Source organism: Lupinus angustifolius, chromosome LG02 (assembly GCF_001865875.1).
Source record: "Lupinus angustifolius cultivar Tanjil chromosome LG02, LupAngTanjil_v1.0, whole genome shotgun sequence".
NCBI classification, from domain to species: domain Eukaryota; kingdom Viridiplantae; phylum Streptophyta; class Magnoliopsida; order Fabales; family Fabaceae; genus Lupinus; species Lupinus angustifolius.
In genome coordinates, this window is record NC_032010.1 from 22,720,852 (window position 1) to 22,735,864 (window position 15,013).

General features: G+C 29.3%; 2 protein-coding genes across 3 annotated transcripts; both read left to right on the forward strand.

The window, feature by feature from the left end:
• On the forward strand, positions 5,670–8,398 carry LOC109340444. Its single transcript, XM_019578142.1, has 2 exons — positions 5,670–6,548; positions 7,882–8,398. Exons 1-2 carry the CDS (start codon positions 5,727–5,729, stop codon positions 8,209–8,211), a joined length of 1,152 nt encoding a protein of 383 aa, XP_019433687.1. The 5' UTR covers positions 5,670–5,726; the 3' UTR covers positions 8,212–8,398.
• On the forward strand, positions 11,496–14,663 carry LOC109340452 (protein ESKIMO 1-like). Of its 2 annotated transcripts, XM_019578160.1 has the most exons (6): positions 11,496–11,615; positions 11,720–12,426; positions 12,517–12,688; positions 13,171–13,376; positions 13,514–13,672; positions 14,054–14,663. In XM_019578160.1, the coding sequence occupies exons 2-6, from the start codon at positions 11,771–11,773 to the stop codon at positions 14,400–14,402; spliced, it is 1,542 nt and encodes a 513-aa protein (XP_019433705.1). In that variant the 5' UTR covers positions 11,496–11,615; positions 11,720–11,770; the 3' UTR covers positions 14,403–14,663. The 2 variants fall into 2 exon arrangements, with proteins under 2 accessions (XP_019433705.1, XP_019433696.1); XM_019578151.1 differs by lacking the exon at positions 11,496–11,615 and having other exon boundaries at positions 11,622–12,426.

Here is a 15,013-nt window from a genome sequence, read left to right on the forward strand (position 1 = left end):
TTCCATCAGCTTCATTTTTTTTCTCAACTTTCGAAATATTTTAGAAGGTGTAGATTCTTTTATTTTTTATCAAATATATTTTTATTAATTTGTTACTTTTCATCTCATATTTTCATTTTTCTCTTTAATATATAGTGTCTGCAAAAGTATTGACTTGTACAATACAAAATAAGTGTTAATATTGTAGTTAAATTGTACTAAAATGACACCAAAATTATGAATTAGTTAAGAATAAATGTCATTCCCTTGCTAATTTTGGGTAAGTTATGAAAAAAATTGAAGACATGCAAATAGAGGATTGAAGAGACAATTGTTTCCTCACAAATCCTTCGGGTGTGAACTTGGATTTTGCTTTTGGGTGTTGATTCGTGAGGGTTTATTTTTATGTATAGTTAAGTGAATTTAAAATTCATGTATTATTAGTGTAAAGTTTTTTACACTTTCAATAAATTATTTATTAGTATTATTTTTATTTGATAGCCAATAATATTTAATATATAAATGGAATATTTGTTTTCGTGTAAAAAACATTAAAATTGAAAACATTGCATACAATGTGTATAATTAGTTTGTGAATCTCTTCATTCTAAGTCTATGGGTCAGTTGGAAAACGTAATTCATTCCTGAAAATGAAAAGTTCCAGCTGTTTACTTGATTTAGGGGTTTTCGGTTAATGCCTACCAAAAATTAAAAAATGAAGTAAAAAAGTGCTAAAAAATTCAGCTTATGGGAAGTCACTGAATTATTATTTTCACACAGGGTATGCTCTCGACATCATAATCCTATTATAACTATGCTCTATTTGAAGTGTCTTATACTAAATTAGAAAAGGATGTACACGATTTACAATAATATATAAGTTTTAGACATTATTATTGTATCATTTATTATTTATATTTAATCATTCTTGACTCTCTAAAATAAGTAATTCAAATTAATAATATATATATAGCAGTATTATGATAACCAGACCAGACAATCCGACCAATCAGATTACTGACCAGACTTAAAAACGGCTCTAGTTTAAAATCTTAACCGAACATGGAGGTGGATCGCTTTGAACCAGATAAATTCTGGTCCGACTGCATTAAATTAGGTTAAACCGGAATAACCCGAAACATGAACCGGACAGTTCAATTAAAATTTTTAAAAATGGAACATTACTTTAATGTTTTTGTTTAATTTCATTCAAAAAATATGAAGATAAGTTGCTTCAACATGATTATTCATTATATAAAATTTGTATATATATATATAACTATATAATTATAGATAAAATTAATTAATTATATATGAAATCATCTGGTCTGACCGGATGGTTTAACTGTTTAAATCGGTTAAACCTAATACAAAACCTCTTCCGATTTGATATCCTGCTTGGATTTCACAACATTATAATATAATAATTATGTATAAATCATTATACTAATAGAAAATAAATATTACACTCGTTCTAAATTTTGTCATAAAAAATGTCAACATTTTTTATGTTGTAGATTCATTTTTCTTCAAAATAATGTTAGACACTGAATCATGGAAATGTAGGCACCATTAAGTGTAACATATGAACTTATCAGCAGAAAATAAAATATTGAACAAGTTTATTTGTGCTTGTATCAAAGCCTGACTGTACCACTATTCCTTGTCTGTATACTTTATTCATAGATTTTGATGGAGAATAACATATTATATTATGTGTATATATACTGATCGTAGAGAAAATGATATTATAATGTATGGGTTAAGAAAAAAAGATATATATACTGATAATATATGAGTTTTATATAATAATATTATATTATTTATCACTTATATCTAATAATTACTAATTTAAAAAAAAGTAATTTATTCATGATGCTGTTGAGCGTTGATGTGGATGAATTAAAGTGAGAGAGAAATAAGATTAGTTTAGGATAGGAGTTTGATATTTATGTACCAAGTGTCCAATAAATTCATATGATGTCCGAGAATTGTTTATCATTCATCTCTTATCTATCATTGATGATAAATATTTTGTATAAATAACACCAACTTGATGCAATGAATTTGTATGTAGTTGTCTTTTTCTCTTCTTTCTTTCTAGATAAGGAGTAATTCATTTTTTAATTTGTTTCTCTTCCATTAGAAAACAATGTATATACTTATAATGTATAAATAAATAATGTATAATATATTAACTATATATAAATTCTTACACTCTGTATCTATAAATATTACGATGGCAAAATTAATTCAGTTGCGCGATAATGAACTCCTGTACTATAGTTTTCTGGCGTGATGGTGACACATTTCCTTATTAATCTATGGATGGCTGGTCATATCAAAACAATCAACTCTATAAACATGTGTCAACAAGCTCTTGCATGAGAGCAATTTAAGCATTCTCCCTCTCTTCTCACATTCTATTGATATATATGGGTGCACATTTATTATCTTACACTTCGTATTATTTCATGTGTCATAATTTTATAATTGAATGAAAAAATATATTTAAAATAAAATTTAATTTTTAAGTAATTACTGGTCAATCATAAAGTTATGATACATGAAATAACACAAAATATAGGATAACTGGTGTACCATATATATATATATACGTGTATATACCCTTATGAAAGGCTAATAACTTTAAACATGTAAAATAATTGATTATCAAGAAATTTTCTTGTTGATCATTATAAAAAATTTCATATGTCAATTTATATTATTAAATAATTATTATAATCATATAAAATATTTTAAATAAAATATCAACTAAATAATATATTTTTTATTATATAAATAAAAAAACGTAAATTTTTATATAAAAATACGTGTACGGCATGAGAACCTTTAATTTTTTATAACCACAAGTTACTAACCAATTGATTAAAGAGAAGGTCATTGATTGTCTCAAGTTATTAACATCAATGTCACATGTAAGACAATTCTGTTATTATTCTAATAAAATTTTCTTTTTTCCAATAAAAAAGGTCACACCTAAGTTAATTGTTTTAAGAATCATGGGAATCAAATATTAAACTCCTTTAAATGTTTATACAAAGGATACACATTTATTAAACTCTTATACAATTAGATTATCACACAATATATTCATAACCATCTAAACTTTGTTGTTAGTTAATAATACAAATTAAAATTATTTTCAAGTTTAGTAAGGAGCGAACTATCCAACCGTCTCATCCCATCCTCAATAAATAAAATTGGCCAAATTCATATTGTTTAACAAAAATAAGAAACAAAGCATGTCAAAATTGACATTGAATATGTATATCTTATTTTATACAAGGAAATAAATAATTTGGTATTAGACCAAAAAAATGAATAGAAGAAAATATGGCAAATGGTTCCACGTGAATTGTCCTTTGCCTGCCATATTAGAAATTCTTACATAAAATCTAAGTTTTTTTTTCTTACACATAACATTATCAACACTACTGTGTTGGCATGCATTGTCATGTTTATAAACCACATTCATATTTTTTAGAATTAGGCATTTTGGTGTATGATAATTAGATGATATAAATTTTGAATACAACATATAACCCTTTGTGAAAACTATATTCGATTTTATCAAATTCGGAAATCTTAATTTATAATTCAGAAATTGTTATTTCTAGAAGATAAATATATAAGTAAATTGAGAACGCATCAAGAGGTAATCTTTCATGAATGGTTGAATATTTTTGGTTGGTGGATTTTTTATATGTAATGAGTTGTGGTTGAAACATTTATTGTTCTAGTTGTTACAAAATATTATTATATGTATTGAATGACATTTCCTAAATGTGTATGATTGACAAATGCTAAAGATATCATTCCTTTTTTTGAATGATACGTATTCAATGACATTTCTAGATGGTTATTACAAATGACAATGGGATTATTACACTTTTTTATTGTGATCAAAATATTAGCAAGTTCCTAAAGTGGGTAATGTAAGAGGAGGAGAATATTAATTTGCGATCTAACAGTTGTAGGAGGCATGAGTTGTGTTTTAGAATAGAGAATTGCTATAAAGAATGACAAATTAAGAATATTAATATGCTCAATTATTGAATTATCATTTATTCATTCATTTTATAAGTTTATATATTAACTATTATCTTAAATTCATACTTTTATGATGTCAATTATTCACATTTTATATATTTTATTTTGGAGAATTATAATATGTTTTTTGTATTGAGTATACTTTATATTGTACTTTTTATTGAAGATATTTTATATTATAATTTTTTGTTTTATTATAATGTTAGAGAGGTGATTAATATGTTGCTGGTAATTATATGATTATACGGTTTTTTTAGAAATTAAAAAGTTTAAGGGCAAAATAGAGAAATGAAATTGCATCATGGTAGTTACATCATGTTTTCTCTTTATATAGTGCTAGCATGTCGACAAATACTCTGTCTCTATCGACCCACATTCTTATTTTAGGATATTAAATTTGTATTTTTTATTTTGGAGAATTAGAATGTTTTTTATTAGATATATTTCATGTTCTAATTTTTCTATTTATTATAATATCTAACTTAAGGTAAAATATATTTATTATAGTTATCTAGGATTGTATGATTTTACTTTAAAAATAAAAAATATTAAGAGAAAAATAAGAAAATAAAATCATGGTGGTAGTTATTTTAAGTTTGACTTTATATATAATAGTGTGTACATACACTTTGTGTCTGTTGGTGAACATTGTATAATACTATGTATTCAATTTTTATATATTTTATTTTTTAGAATTAAAATGTATTCGTTGTGTTTGGTGTACTTTATATTATATTTTTATATTTATGATAATGTTAAATTTAAGGTCAGATCGTTATATGATTAATTAATATGCTGGTAGTGGTTATTTAAAATTATATGTTTTTTTGTAAAAAATAAATAATATTAAAGACAAAACAAGAAGTGAAAATTAAACCATTATGAAAGTTACACCGTGTTTTGTCTTTATATATAGTATAAATTATAGAAATATAAATATATAGTATAGAAATATAAATATAATGTATAATATAATAAAAACAACTATTCAAATTTTATATATTTTATTATAGAAAATTATAATATTTTTTGTATTAAATATATTTTATATTGTATTTTTTATTGGCGATATTTTACATTACAACCTTTTGTTTTTTATTATAACTAGCGTGTCGACCGGCACTCCGTGTCGGTCACCCACATTCTTATTTTTTGATATAATATGTATGATCTTCATATTATATTATTTAAGAAAAACAATTTAAATATAATAGTGCTAAACTTAATAAAGAGTGAAGATTTAAGAAGATAATATGTGATAATTGATATGATATACATAAAACTTATGTCAATTTCTCATTTTGTGCCTATTGGGTGGAGAAAGATAGAAGATAGAAATAAGAGAATGTATGAGAGATTAATGATATTAAATTATTAAAATAAAAAATGAAAGTAATATGTGAAAATTTATAATAGTTATTAAAAATATAAAGGGTAAGTTTGAAATATAAAAATTATACCATGAGTTATTCCTTATTTTCCCTTTATTAATAGTATATATATAGATGATAGAGAAGTGTTAATATGTTGGTGATTTTTACATATCTTAATTAAAATATACTAATCTAGATTAATTGAAAATTCAACTTATATTACATATTATTATATGTACACTTTGTTCCAAATATTCATTCACTGTGTCACAGACACATTTCTTTCTCTCTCACGTTATCATGGCCTCTTCTTCCTCTTCTGCTCAAAATCAACAACACCAACCCTTTCCAAACCTCTACGGCGGCGCCACCTCAGCTCCTCCGCCAACTCCGTCGACCAATCTCAACGACGACAAAAACATGTTCTCCACTTCCGCCGCCGCCGATACACTCTCCCACTTCCTCAACCGTCTCCCACCCAATCTCTCCCTCCCCACCAAACGCCGCTCATCTCCGACCATCACGTGTCCTCCCTCCTTCTCCCTCTCCCTCTCCTCCAACGAAGTCCTTTCCTCCGTTTCCAAACTGGGTTTCGCTCAACTCACCGATCATTCAATCCTTTCTGAACTCGCTAACTCGGCCGAGTCAGAAGCACTCGCCCTATTCGAACTTTCTAGAACACAAAAGGAATCCCTCATCCCAAAAAATAACTGGCCTTTTGGTTACGAACCAGGTGAAGACGACGAAGAAGATGAGAAAAGACACAAGGACTCGTTCCGGTTTGACTCATCGTGTACGACCGAGTCAAGTGAGTTGGAGTTAACTTCTCTGCGTGAATTCGCACGTGCGTTGGAGAAGGTAGGGATTAAGATAATAGATTCATTAACAGATGCTATGGGTTTGGAGAACCCGGTTGGAGATGACCCGACCCGGTTCTGTTCTATTATATGGGTTTCGGAGTGTGTGAATCAACCCGGGAATTTATGTGGGTTTTACCCGTTTATTGTCGGGTTGCAGTATCAGTTACGGTGTCAGAAGTATTCGTTGCTGTCGGATTCGGGATGGGTTTCTGTGTTGCCACACGTCGACTCCATCTTGGTCACTGTTGGTGATATTGCTCAGGTTTCATTTCTTATTTTTTCGCTGATTCTGTGAATTATTAATATCATACTTTTATTGGTCGGAGAAGATATTAATACTAGAAAATACGGCAATGAAGTGTGGTATATTGGTGTAGTGTGTCTTATAGAGATAAATGTTTAATTCCTAAGAACAAATACTTGTTAAAAGAAACAACTATATTCTCGAAAGTAATTAGTTTATTATCTATAGGATATCATTGGTTGTAAAAAAAAATTGATTATGGTGATTTGTTCATTTGAATGTAAGTTACCTCTTTTGCCCGTGTCTGTATATTTCTAGATTAAAACTTAAAAGACTAAAGTAAACAAGTACTGGCATGTTAAGTGTTGCTTTGCGATTTCAACTTAGGATGCATTATTTATCTGATGAGGTCCTTTTTAAGTGGTTGGGTCACACGATAAATGAGAGAAATGTTATTTGTGTTGGCATTCTTATTCGTATATTGATCTAAAGAATGTTCTTTTATACTTTAAATGAATAATAACTAAGTTTTTTAAAGGATTGAGAATATTTGCAATCTTATATTATTGATACGGTGTCAGTTGTCACATGCAAAATCTGAGTGATGCACAGATAATTTGTGTTGGGACCGCAATATAGCAAAGTAGGCCACGAGGTGATGCAGATTGCAGACTTTGGTTTTACTTTTTAATATACAATTTATTTATTTAGAGGGGTATAAGTAATTTTGTTAAATTTCCATGAAAGATCTTTATATTCAATGAAAAGTGTTTTGAAATTAAAATAAGATGTTTAGAATATTTTAAAAATGACAATACCAAATAACATCTCTCTCATCTGTCGTGTGACAAAATATAAGCCTTTTGTAAAAAAATATATTCCATTTTATCAAATAAGTATGAATAGGACAATTTATTAAGAGGAAAAGTGAAGTTGATGAATTGAATAGGAATTGGAAGAAAAACCATAATGTGGTTGGAAAAAAGAAATACTTATTTTGTAAAACAAGTAAATAAGAGTTTATTAATTCGACAGTCTTGTAGAAAATAAATTCTTCACATAATTTCCCATCATATATTTTTACAAGTTTATTAAGGCTAGCAATTAAAGGGTAAGTTTGACACAATGGTAAGATTTTGTTGTTTAATGACCACGAGTTTGAAAGTTGGAAACAACCTCTCCACTTGCGATATAAGACTACGTACATATATTCTCCTTAGATCCTATTAAGTAGGAGCCTCGTACCTTGAACGGTCTATTCAATTATTAAGGGAAGCAAGTTAATCCTTATGAGTTGAGAGGCTTGTATTGCATATTTGCATGACTAATGAATTAGGCAATTACTATATAGGTGTGGAGCAATGGCAAGTTAAAGAAAGTGAGAGGAAGACCTATGTGCATGGTGGGAGATGAAAATGATGCACCCTACATAACAATGTCATTGCTTATCACTCTTCCTACTGAGACCAATGTTGCTCCACTTCTTCCTAAGGCAACAATTGGCAACATCAGCATCAATGACCAAAATGAAAAAGAAGAAGAAGAAGAAGAAGGTAATAATGGTGGTAATGGAGAACTAGAGAGAGTGTTTAACTCTTTTGATTTTGAGGACTATGCTTGGAGAATCTACCATGAACGTCTCTATTTGAAAGATCCACTAGATAGGTACCGTATTACATAAAAGTTAGATAATGATAATAATGTTTTATTTTATTTGTTTATTTTTCTAGCTATTTGTGACTTGGTGTGAGGTTTATTTAGTAATCTTAGTCTATAGTAAGCTTTAAATTTTAGGTGGTGGAGAAAAAAGGAATTTAGAAGTGAGTGGACACATTGAGATGAGATATATGTGCTCCATTTATTTATTTGACTGATTTTGTTGAGTTTATGAACACAGTCAACGATTATTACTTGGATTTTTTTATATTTAGAATCTGATTTTCTACCAATAACTCTTGGGTTCAACCTTGGAGGTAGTTCCTTCAGTTGAATGATTATTGATATAGAGGAGAAAGATGTTTGATAACGATATAAATTATTTTTGAATAGATATTAAGATTAACGAATAATCTCACTACCATATTATTTTCGAATCTGAACAAACAAGTTTAATATTGGATAATCCTTCAATAGCATGAAATTTGGAATCATATCTAGCTTCATAACTTATGAGGGGCTTTAAGTTTCAGTGTTTGGTTGCTATATGTTTTTTGATTTGGAGCAGGAGCTATTAATAATAAGGTAAAAATTAAACAATCCAAGTTATGGTTGGAAGTAATAACAAATGTCATTTTTTTAATGTTCTAATAGTTAGTACTCTTTCTTCTTAATCTCTGTGGTAGGTGTTTTGTTTTAAGTTAGAAGAAAAACTTAGATACCAATTTTAATATGGGGTGCAGCACAACGTTAGGAGTCAATTTTGTTGCATTGTCCCAAATCTTCTTATGTCAATAAATCATGTTATATTAATTAAAAAACTAAATATTAATTATTAGTTTTGTTTTTGTTTTATTATCCTTGGGTGCAAAAACAATATTTGATATAATACATCTCTTTTTAGTTTTTTGTTTCTTGTCCTCAACTTTGTCACTCACCTATTCATTAGCAATGCCAATTTTAGTTTCCCCAATCTGCCCTTTTCATTAAGGCAACTAGGGTGCATTAATTGTTTGTGGTTTATGGCAATTCAATTTGTGCATTAGTAGCTAATAAAAAAGAATCTAACTTATTGGTTTTGAAATTATTTTTTGGAATTGAATTATTCGCTATAATTTTTTGGTACTATCAAGAGTATCTATTATCCTTTTTGTGTAAGGAACTAATCTCTTTCGGAATTCGTTGTTACACCTCTCAACAAGTATCACTTTCAAGAATCAAACACTTGATTTTTTGGTCGTCCTGTGATCTAATGAAACACTGTACTACTAGACAAAAATTTTGTTGGTGATTATTTGCTATAATTGACATAGAGGATACTGACATTCATTTTGTAACATTGGTAGAATCTTCTATAGTTATTGGATCAGCAGGGGTGTAGCAGCCTTATGTGTTTAGATGATAATATACGCCCAATAACTAATTGATCCAACGCAGGATCAACAGAAAACAGATCATAACACATGTTTTAAATATTTATTCACTCATAAATTATTTGTAATTCAAAAAATTCACAAATTCAGATCGATTATAATTCAAATTAAAAATTACATTTAAGTTAATGGACATCTAAGGCCCTGTCCTGTTCAAAATCAATTTTCAAAATCAATTTACAAAATCATACTAAGGGAAATCATGTGCATAGATCTTTGTAAAATCAATTTGAAAAGTCATATGCGTATATTTTTTAATTTTGACATTTCAAATAAGATATAATCTTGATATATCACAATAACAACTATTCTCACTGCTTATAAATCTGTACACAGACAAAAAAAAAACTATAAAAAAAATGCAACCAACGAATCTTCATTGGACATAATAGTTGTGTAATTATGCATGAGTCCTAGCGCATCCTATGGTTGTACCTGCTCCAACTATTGGACTTGGACCCCATTGATTTAATTTGCTATGTATCTTTTCCATTGCAAATATTCCTTTGTTTATTTCTCATCCATCAATTCATATTAGGTGACCATTTTATTTATATTTATCTAAGGGTTCGTTAATATTTTGAGGATCAGCATGTTTGGTTTTTACACTTGGTGATGCCACCAGTTAGCTAATTTGATGTATACATCTTAAGGATTTAATCAGATCTTTGGTTTTGATGCTTTTAGAAGTTTCCCTTTCATACTGATATAAGCTGTTTATTTATATATATTATTTGTCTTCGATGCAAAGGCTTGCCAACAAGGTAATTATCATAATTATGTTTATATTTTCTTCATGCAGAATGTGTAATGTTACGTTGGAATTTTCCTCCTATGTCTCTTTGTAAGCTGGGATTTGAAAATACACTTGTAAAATAATTTTAAAACCTTTCATTTTTATTCATTCTATTCCAAAACTCAATTCACAAATAGAACTTTAAACAATATTTAGGATCGTGACTATAACAATGCTTCTGGTAAAATATTTAAGATTCAATTGTAGAGAATTAAAGGAAGCAACTATAAACAATCTTCCATTCATGTATGTGCCAATCATGGCACCCAATATATAATCAATCTCCAATTATTATATAAGCTAAATAATGGAAAGTCTATAGCATATAATCAATTTTGAAGGTGATTTTTTTAAAAAAATTCTTAATGTCAGACTGTAATGGTTTTGATTAGGTCATATAAAAGAAAAAGAAAAATACCATAGCCACCTTAATAAGTTTAAACAAGATTTATAGAATCAAACCCTGATGTTCGATTTATTACTTGACGACAAATCGTACACTTTCAGTAGTACACACATTAGCGTTCAAGTGAACTTGTGAAAACTTACACAACACTTTGTATGACCATAAAAAAAACATTACCTCCTGATCTGAAATTGAAAGACAACAACATTGTGTCCACCAAAGTGCCTTAGAACAACCACACCTTCCACCCTTTCAAGTGAATGAGACTGCTACCAGCTTTGAAGCCTTTGAGATCACTCATTTATATCTCCCTCTCTCACGTATTCTCTCAATAACAACAACATACTCAAAGTGGTTGCCAATGTATCATAGTGAGTTAAATATAGGGAAAAAAATACAAGATAAAATATAATACTTGGTTGGTACTTGGTACAACCTCATATGGATGTTGATTTTCTAAATAAGATTTTGAGTTATTAATGAATTGAAATTACAGAATTAACCATAAAGATGTAACCTTAACCATTGATTTAGGATCATCAATAATTTAGTGGCCAATATAATTACTTGTAGATACTTTTTGTTGAAATTGATAGAAGATGTGTTACATTGATTAAGTTTATACTTTATACATGGGTTGATAAGTGAGAAAGACAAGTCTCCCTGCTACACCAAATAGTCTTTCTTTTTCACCATCTTCTTTCCTTCTTTCCTTCAAAGACAATACCATTTCACCTAACCACAATTAAACTAACACAACCTAATAACACTTCTTCTTCAACTTTCTTTGAAATGTCTCTCATTTCTTGTTCTATATTTCTACCTCTTTTTTCTTCCTCTTTCTTCATCCCTTTTTCTTATTCTAATATAACACTTCTTTTCTCTCTTTCCCATGCAGCCTTTTCGTCGTAAGACTCCTCTTTTCAACTCAGAAACAGGAGCAATAATAATGAAGGGTCGAAAGAACAACAACATCTCTATTTTTGTTGTTGTTTTCTCTATTTTCCTCTTTGGGATCTTCATGTACAATGAAGATGTTAAGTCCATTGCTGAGTTCCCATTTTCAAAGCCTAAAGCACAAGAAATCCAAGAAGGTGGTGGTAAATCAAAACACGTTGAGCCTGTTGTTAAAAGGGGTTCGAGGAAAGAAGTGTTGGAAGAAGAAAGCGTAATTTTTGAAAGGGATGCAAAGAATAATGATGTAGTTGGAGATGAAAGTGTCACAGTCACACTTTCAAAGAGCTCAAGAGGTAAACTTGATAAAAGTGAAGGTGGTGGTGAAGAAGATTCTGATGAAACACAAGAAGTGATTGGTTTGGAAACTGTTGTGGATGCAGAGAAAGAGAAAAAGAAGAAGAAGAAGATTGAATTTCCAGTTATGGTAGAAGAAGATGAAGAAGAAGAAGAAGATGAGGTTGTTGAGGTTCCACCAGAAGATTGTGACTTGTTTAATGGGAAGTGGGTTTTTGATAACATGACACATCCTTTGTATAAAGAAGATCAATGTGAATTTCTAACTTCTCAAGTTACATGCATGAAGAATGGAAGACCTGATTCTATGTATCAAAATTGGAGATGGCAACCAAAAGATTGCTCTTTACCCAAGTAAGCAAAATTTGTTCTTTCAATTTCCATTTTTTGCCTTCAATCTCCTCAATATTGATTTTAGATGATGTTATTGATTGTATTGTTAAGGTTCAACCCAAGACTGTTGTTCCAGAAGATTAGAGGGAAGAGGCTTATGTTTGTTGGAGACTCACTGAATAGGAATCAGTGGGAATCAATGGTTTGTATGGTCCAATCAGTGGCTCCTCCAGAGAAAAAGACATGGTACAAGAATGGTTCTTTAGCTATTTTCAAAATTGAGGTTAGTTTTTCTTCTTTTTTTTCTCTGGGTTTTCAAGTAGGGAAAATATGTCAAACTCTTTTGCATCATCATCATGATAATTTGCCATAATGATTAACCACAAGCATAACATAATAATAATAATACACTAGTGGAGTACCATTATTCATTTTATAGTGTAAATTGGTGATATAAAAGGGTCTATATATTTATCTTAAACAATAAAAAAGTACTATCATTTTCACTAGTTATTTGTTTATGACCCTTATGAGAGACTACAATGAATGTGAACTTGCAATAAGAATCATTTTCTGAATTAATGGTGGGCCACTGAATTTGATAAATATTGCTGGCACGATCTGGCTTTAGAAGATTGCATAAATTTTGTGGTAGTTAAGAAAGGACATGTTATATCAATGGGTAAGGTGGACCATTGAAATATTTATTGCTTAGGATTCACTCCAATGATGAGATATATTATAGCAATTTGTGTATTTGTGCAGGAACCTAACTACATTACTACAGTAGAGTTTTATTGGTCTCCATTCCTTGTAGAATCAAATTCAGATGATCCAAATATGCATAGCATATTGAACCGAATAATCATGCCTGAATCTATTCATAAGCATGGTGTAAATTGGAAGGATGCAGATTACTTAATCTTTAACACCTATATATGGTGGATGAACACATTCAATATGAAAGTCTTGTAAGCACTATATTATAAACTCTATTATTATCCCATTATTTTTTCTCTTTTTGTTTATTGAGGTTGCTTATTTTTCAAGCAAATTCATGACACTTTTTTATGTTATTGTCTTGTTTGTGGTGGGTGTGATGAAATAGACGTGGGTCATTTGATGAAGGGGCCACAGAATATGATGAAGTAGCTAGACCAGAAGCATATGGAAGAGTATTAAAGACATGGTCAAAATGGGTGGATGATAATATTGACCCAAATAGAACTAAAGTTTTCTTCACCAGCACTTCCCCTCTTCATATCAAGTAATTTCCAAATCTTTAATTCATGATTTTTCACATATAAAAACCTAGCAATAATATTATTTGTACACTAAACATAAAAAAACACTATCCACTGACATCTTATCTTTATGGAAAGAAAAAGTGAAATGACAGAATTGAGCATTTTTTGTTTCTTACCTTAAAAGGTGTCATGTTTAGTGTGCATATAACATTGGTGTAAAGTATCTAATAACATGGGTGGTATTATCACTTTAGATCTTTGGTCATTTTGTTGGTGACCCATTAGTATTATTTTTTTATTTTACTTTTGCAAAGTTTATAGCTTACTAAACAATTATGAATACTTTTGCACATTGACCATGTTTGAATTCATGATATATAATTAACCATATGATTTTGTAGGAGTGAAGATTGGAACAACCCAGATGGCATAAAATGTGCAAGGGAAACTACTCCAATTCTAAATATGTCAACCCCATTAAATGTAGGCACAGATAATAGACTTTTTGTGATTGCAAACAATGTGACACAATCAATGAAAGTGCCAGTGTACTTTGTTAACATCACAGCAATGTCAGAGTTAAGAAAAGATGCACATACATCTGTTTACACTATTCGACAAGGTAAAATGTTAACTCCAGAACAACAAGCTGACCCAACAACCTATGCAGATTGTATACATTGGTGTTTACCAGGATTACCTGATACTTGGAATGAATTTCTTTACACAAGAATCATCTCTCAATCTTGATCAATAACACATATTTTTACACTACTTTTATTCTTCCTTTTACTCTTTATCTAATTGTTTTTATTTCTGATCTTCCCTTCAAGGCCTCAGTTTTTGTTGTCTCTCAAATTTTGCAATTTTTCTTGAGTCATTTTGTATTAGTTTTTCTAGGTCAAGTTAGTCGAATTCAAAAACCTGAATTGTACAATGTATACTTGAAGAAGAAAAAATAAAGTAATTACAAGATGTATCCCACAATGCATTATTAGTTTTGTAAGCCAATCCAAATCCCTATGCTCTCTGCATTTCAGAGTTTATTTTCATTTTTGTATAAATGTATGGCTCGATTTACTTTCCAAGTTTAGTTGTGAAAACTTTAAAGTCCAAAATATTGGCATCTTGATGTTACATATGCTGATGTGGAAAATTGTATGACAAATGCTATGAAATAATCATTTTAGAATACATCTAATTTTGACACAGATATTGATGGTTGATCCCATAATCCTTTAAAAAATGACCAAACAAAACCAGCTTGTGATCACATAATATATTTGAATACTAAAAATAAGGAGATACTACTATAATTGCTGAGAATTCAATGATACCAAAGTTTACAATGTAAGAAGCCT

Bases quoted from the DNA above. Each gene is read 5' to 3' on its own strand.
- LOC109340452 (XM_019578151.1), top strand. From the start codon at position 11,714: ATGCAGCCTTTTCGTCGTAAGACTCCTCTTTTCAACTCAGAAACAGGA. The intron at 12,427-12,516 runs GTAAGCAAAATT...TGTATTGTTAAG, and splicing joins AAAGATTGCTCTTTACCCAA to GTTCAACCCAAGACTGTTGT. The intron at 12,689-13,170 runs GTTAGTTTTTCT...GTATTTGTGCAG, and splicing joins TAGCTATTTTCAAAATTGAG to GAACCTAACTACATTACTAC.
- LOC109340444 (XM_019578142.1), top strand. From the start codon at position 5,727: ATGGCCTCTTCTTCCTCTTCTGCTCAAAATCAACAACACCAACCCTTT. The intron at 6,549-7,881 runs GTTTCATTTCTT...ATTACTATATAG, and splicing joins CTGTTGGTGATATTGCTCAG to GTGTGGAGCAATGGCAAGTT.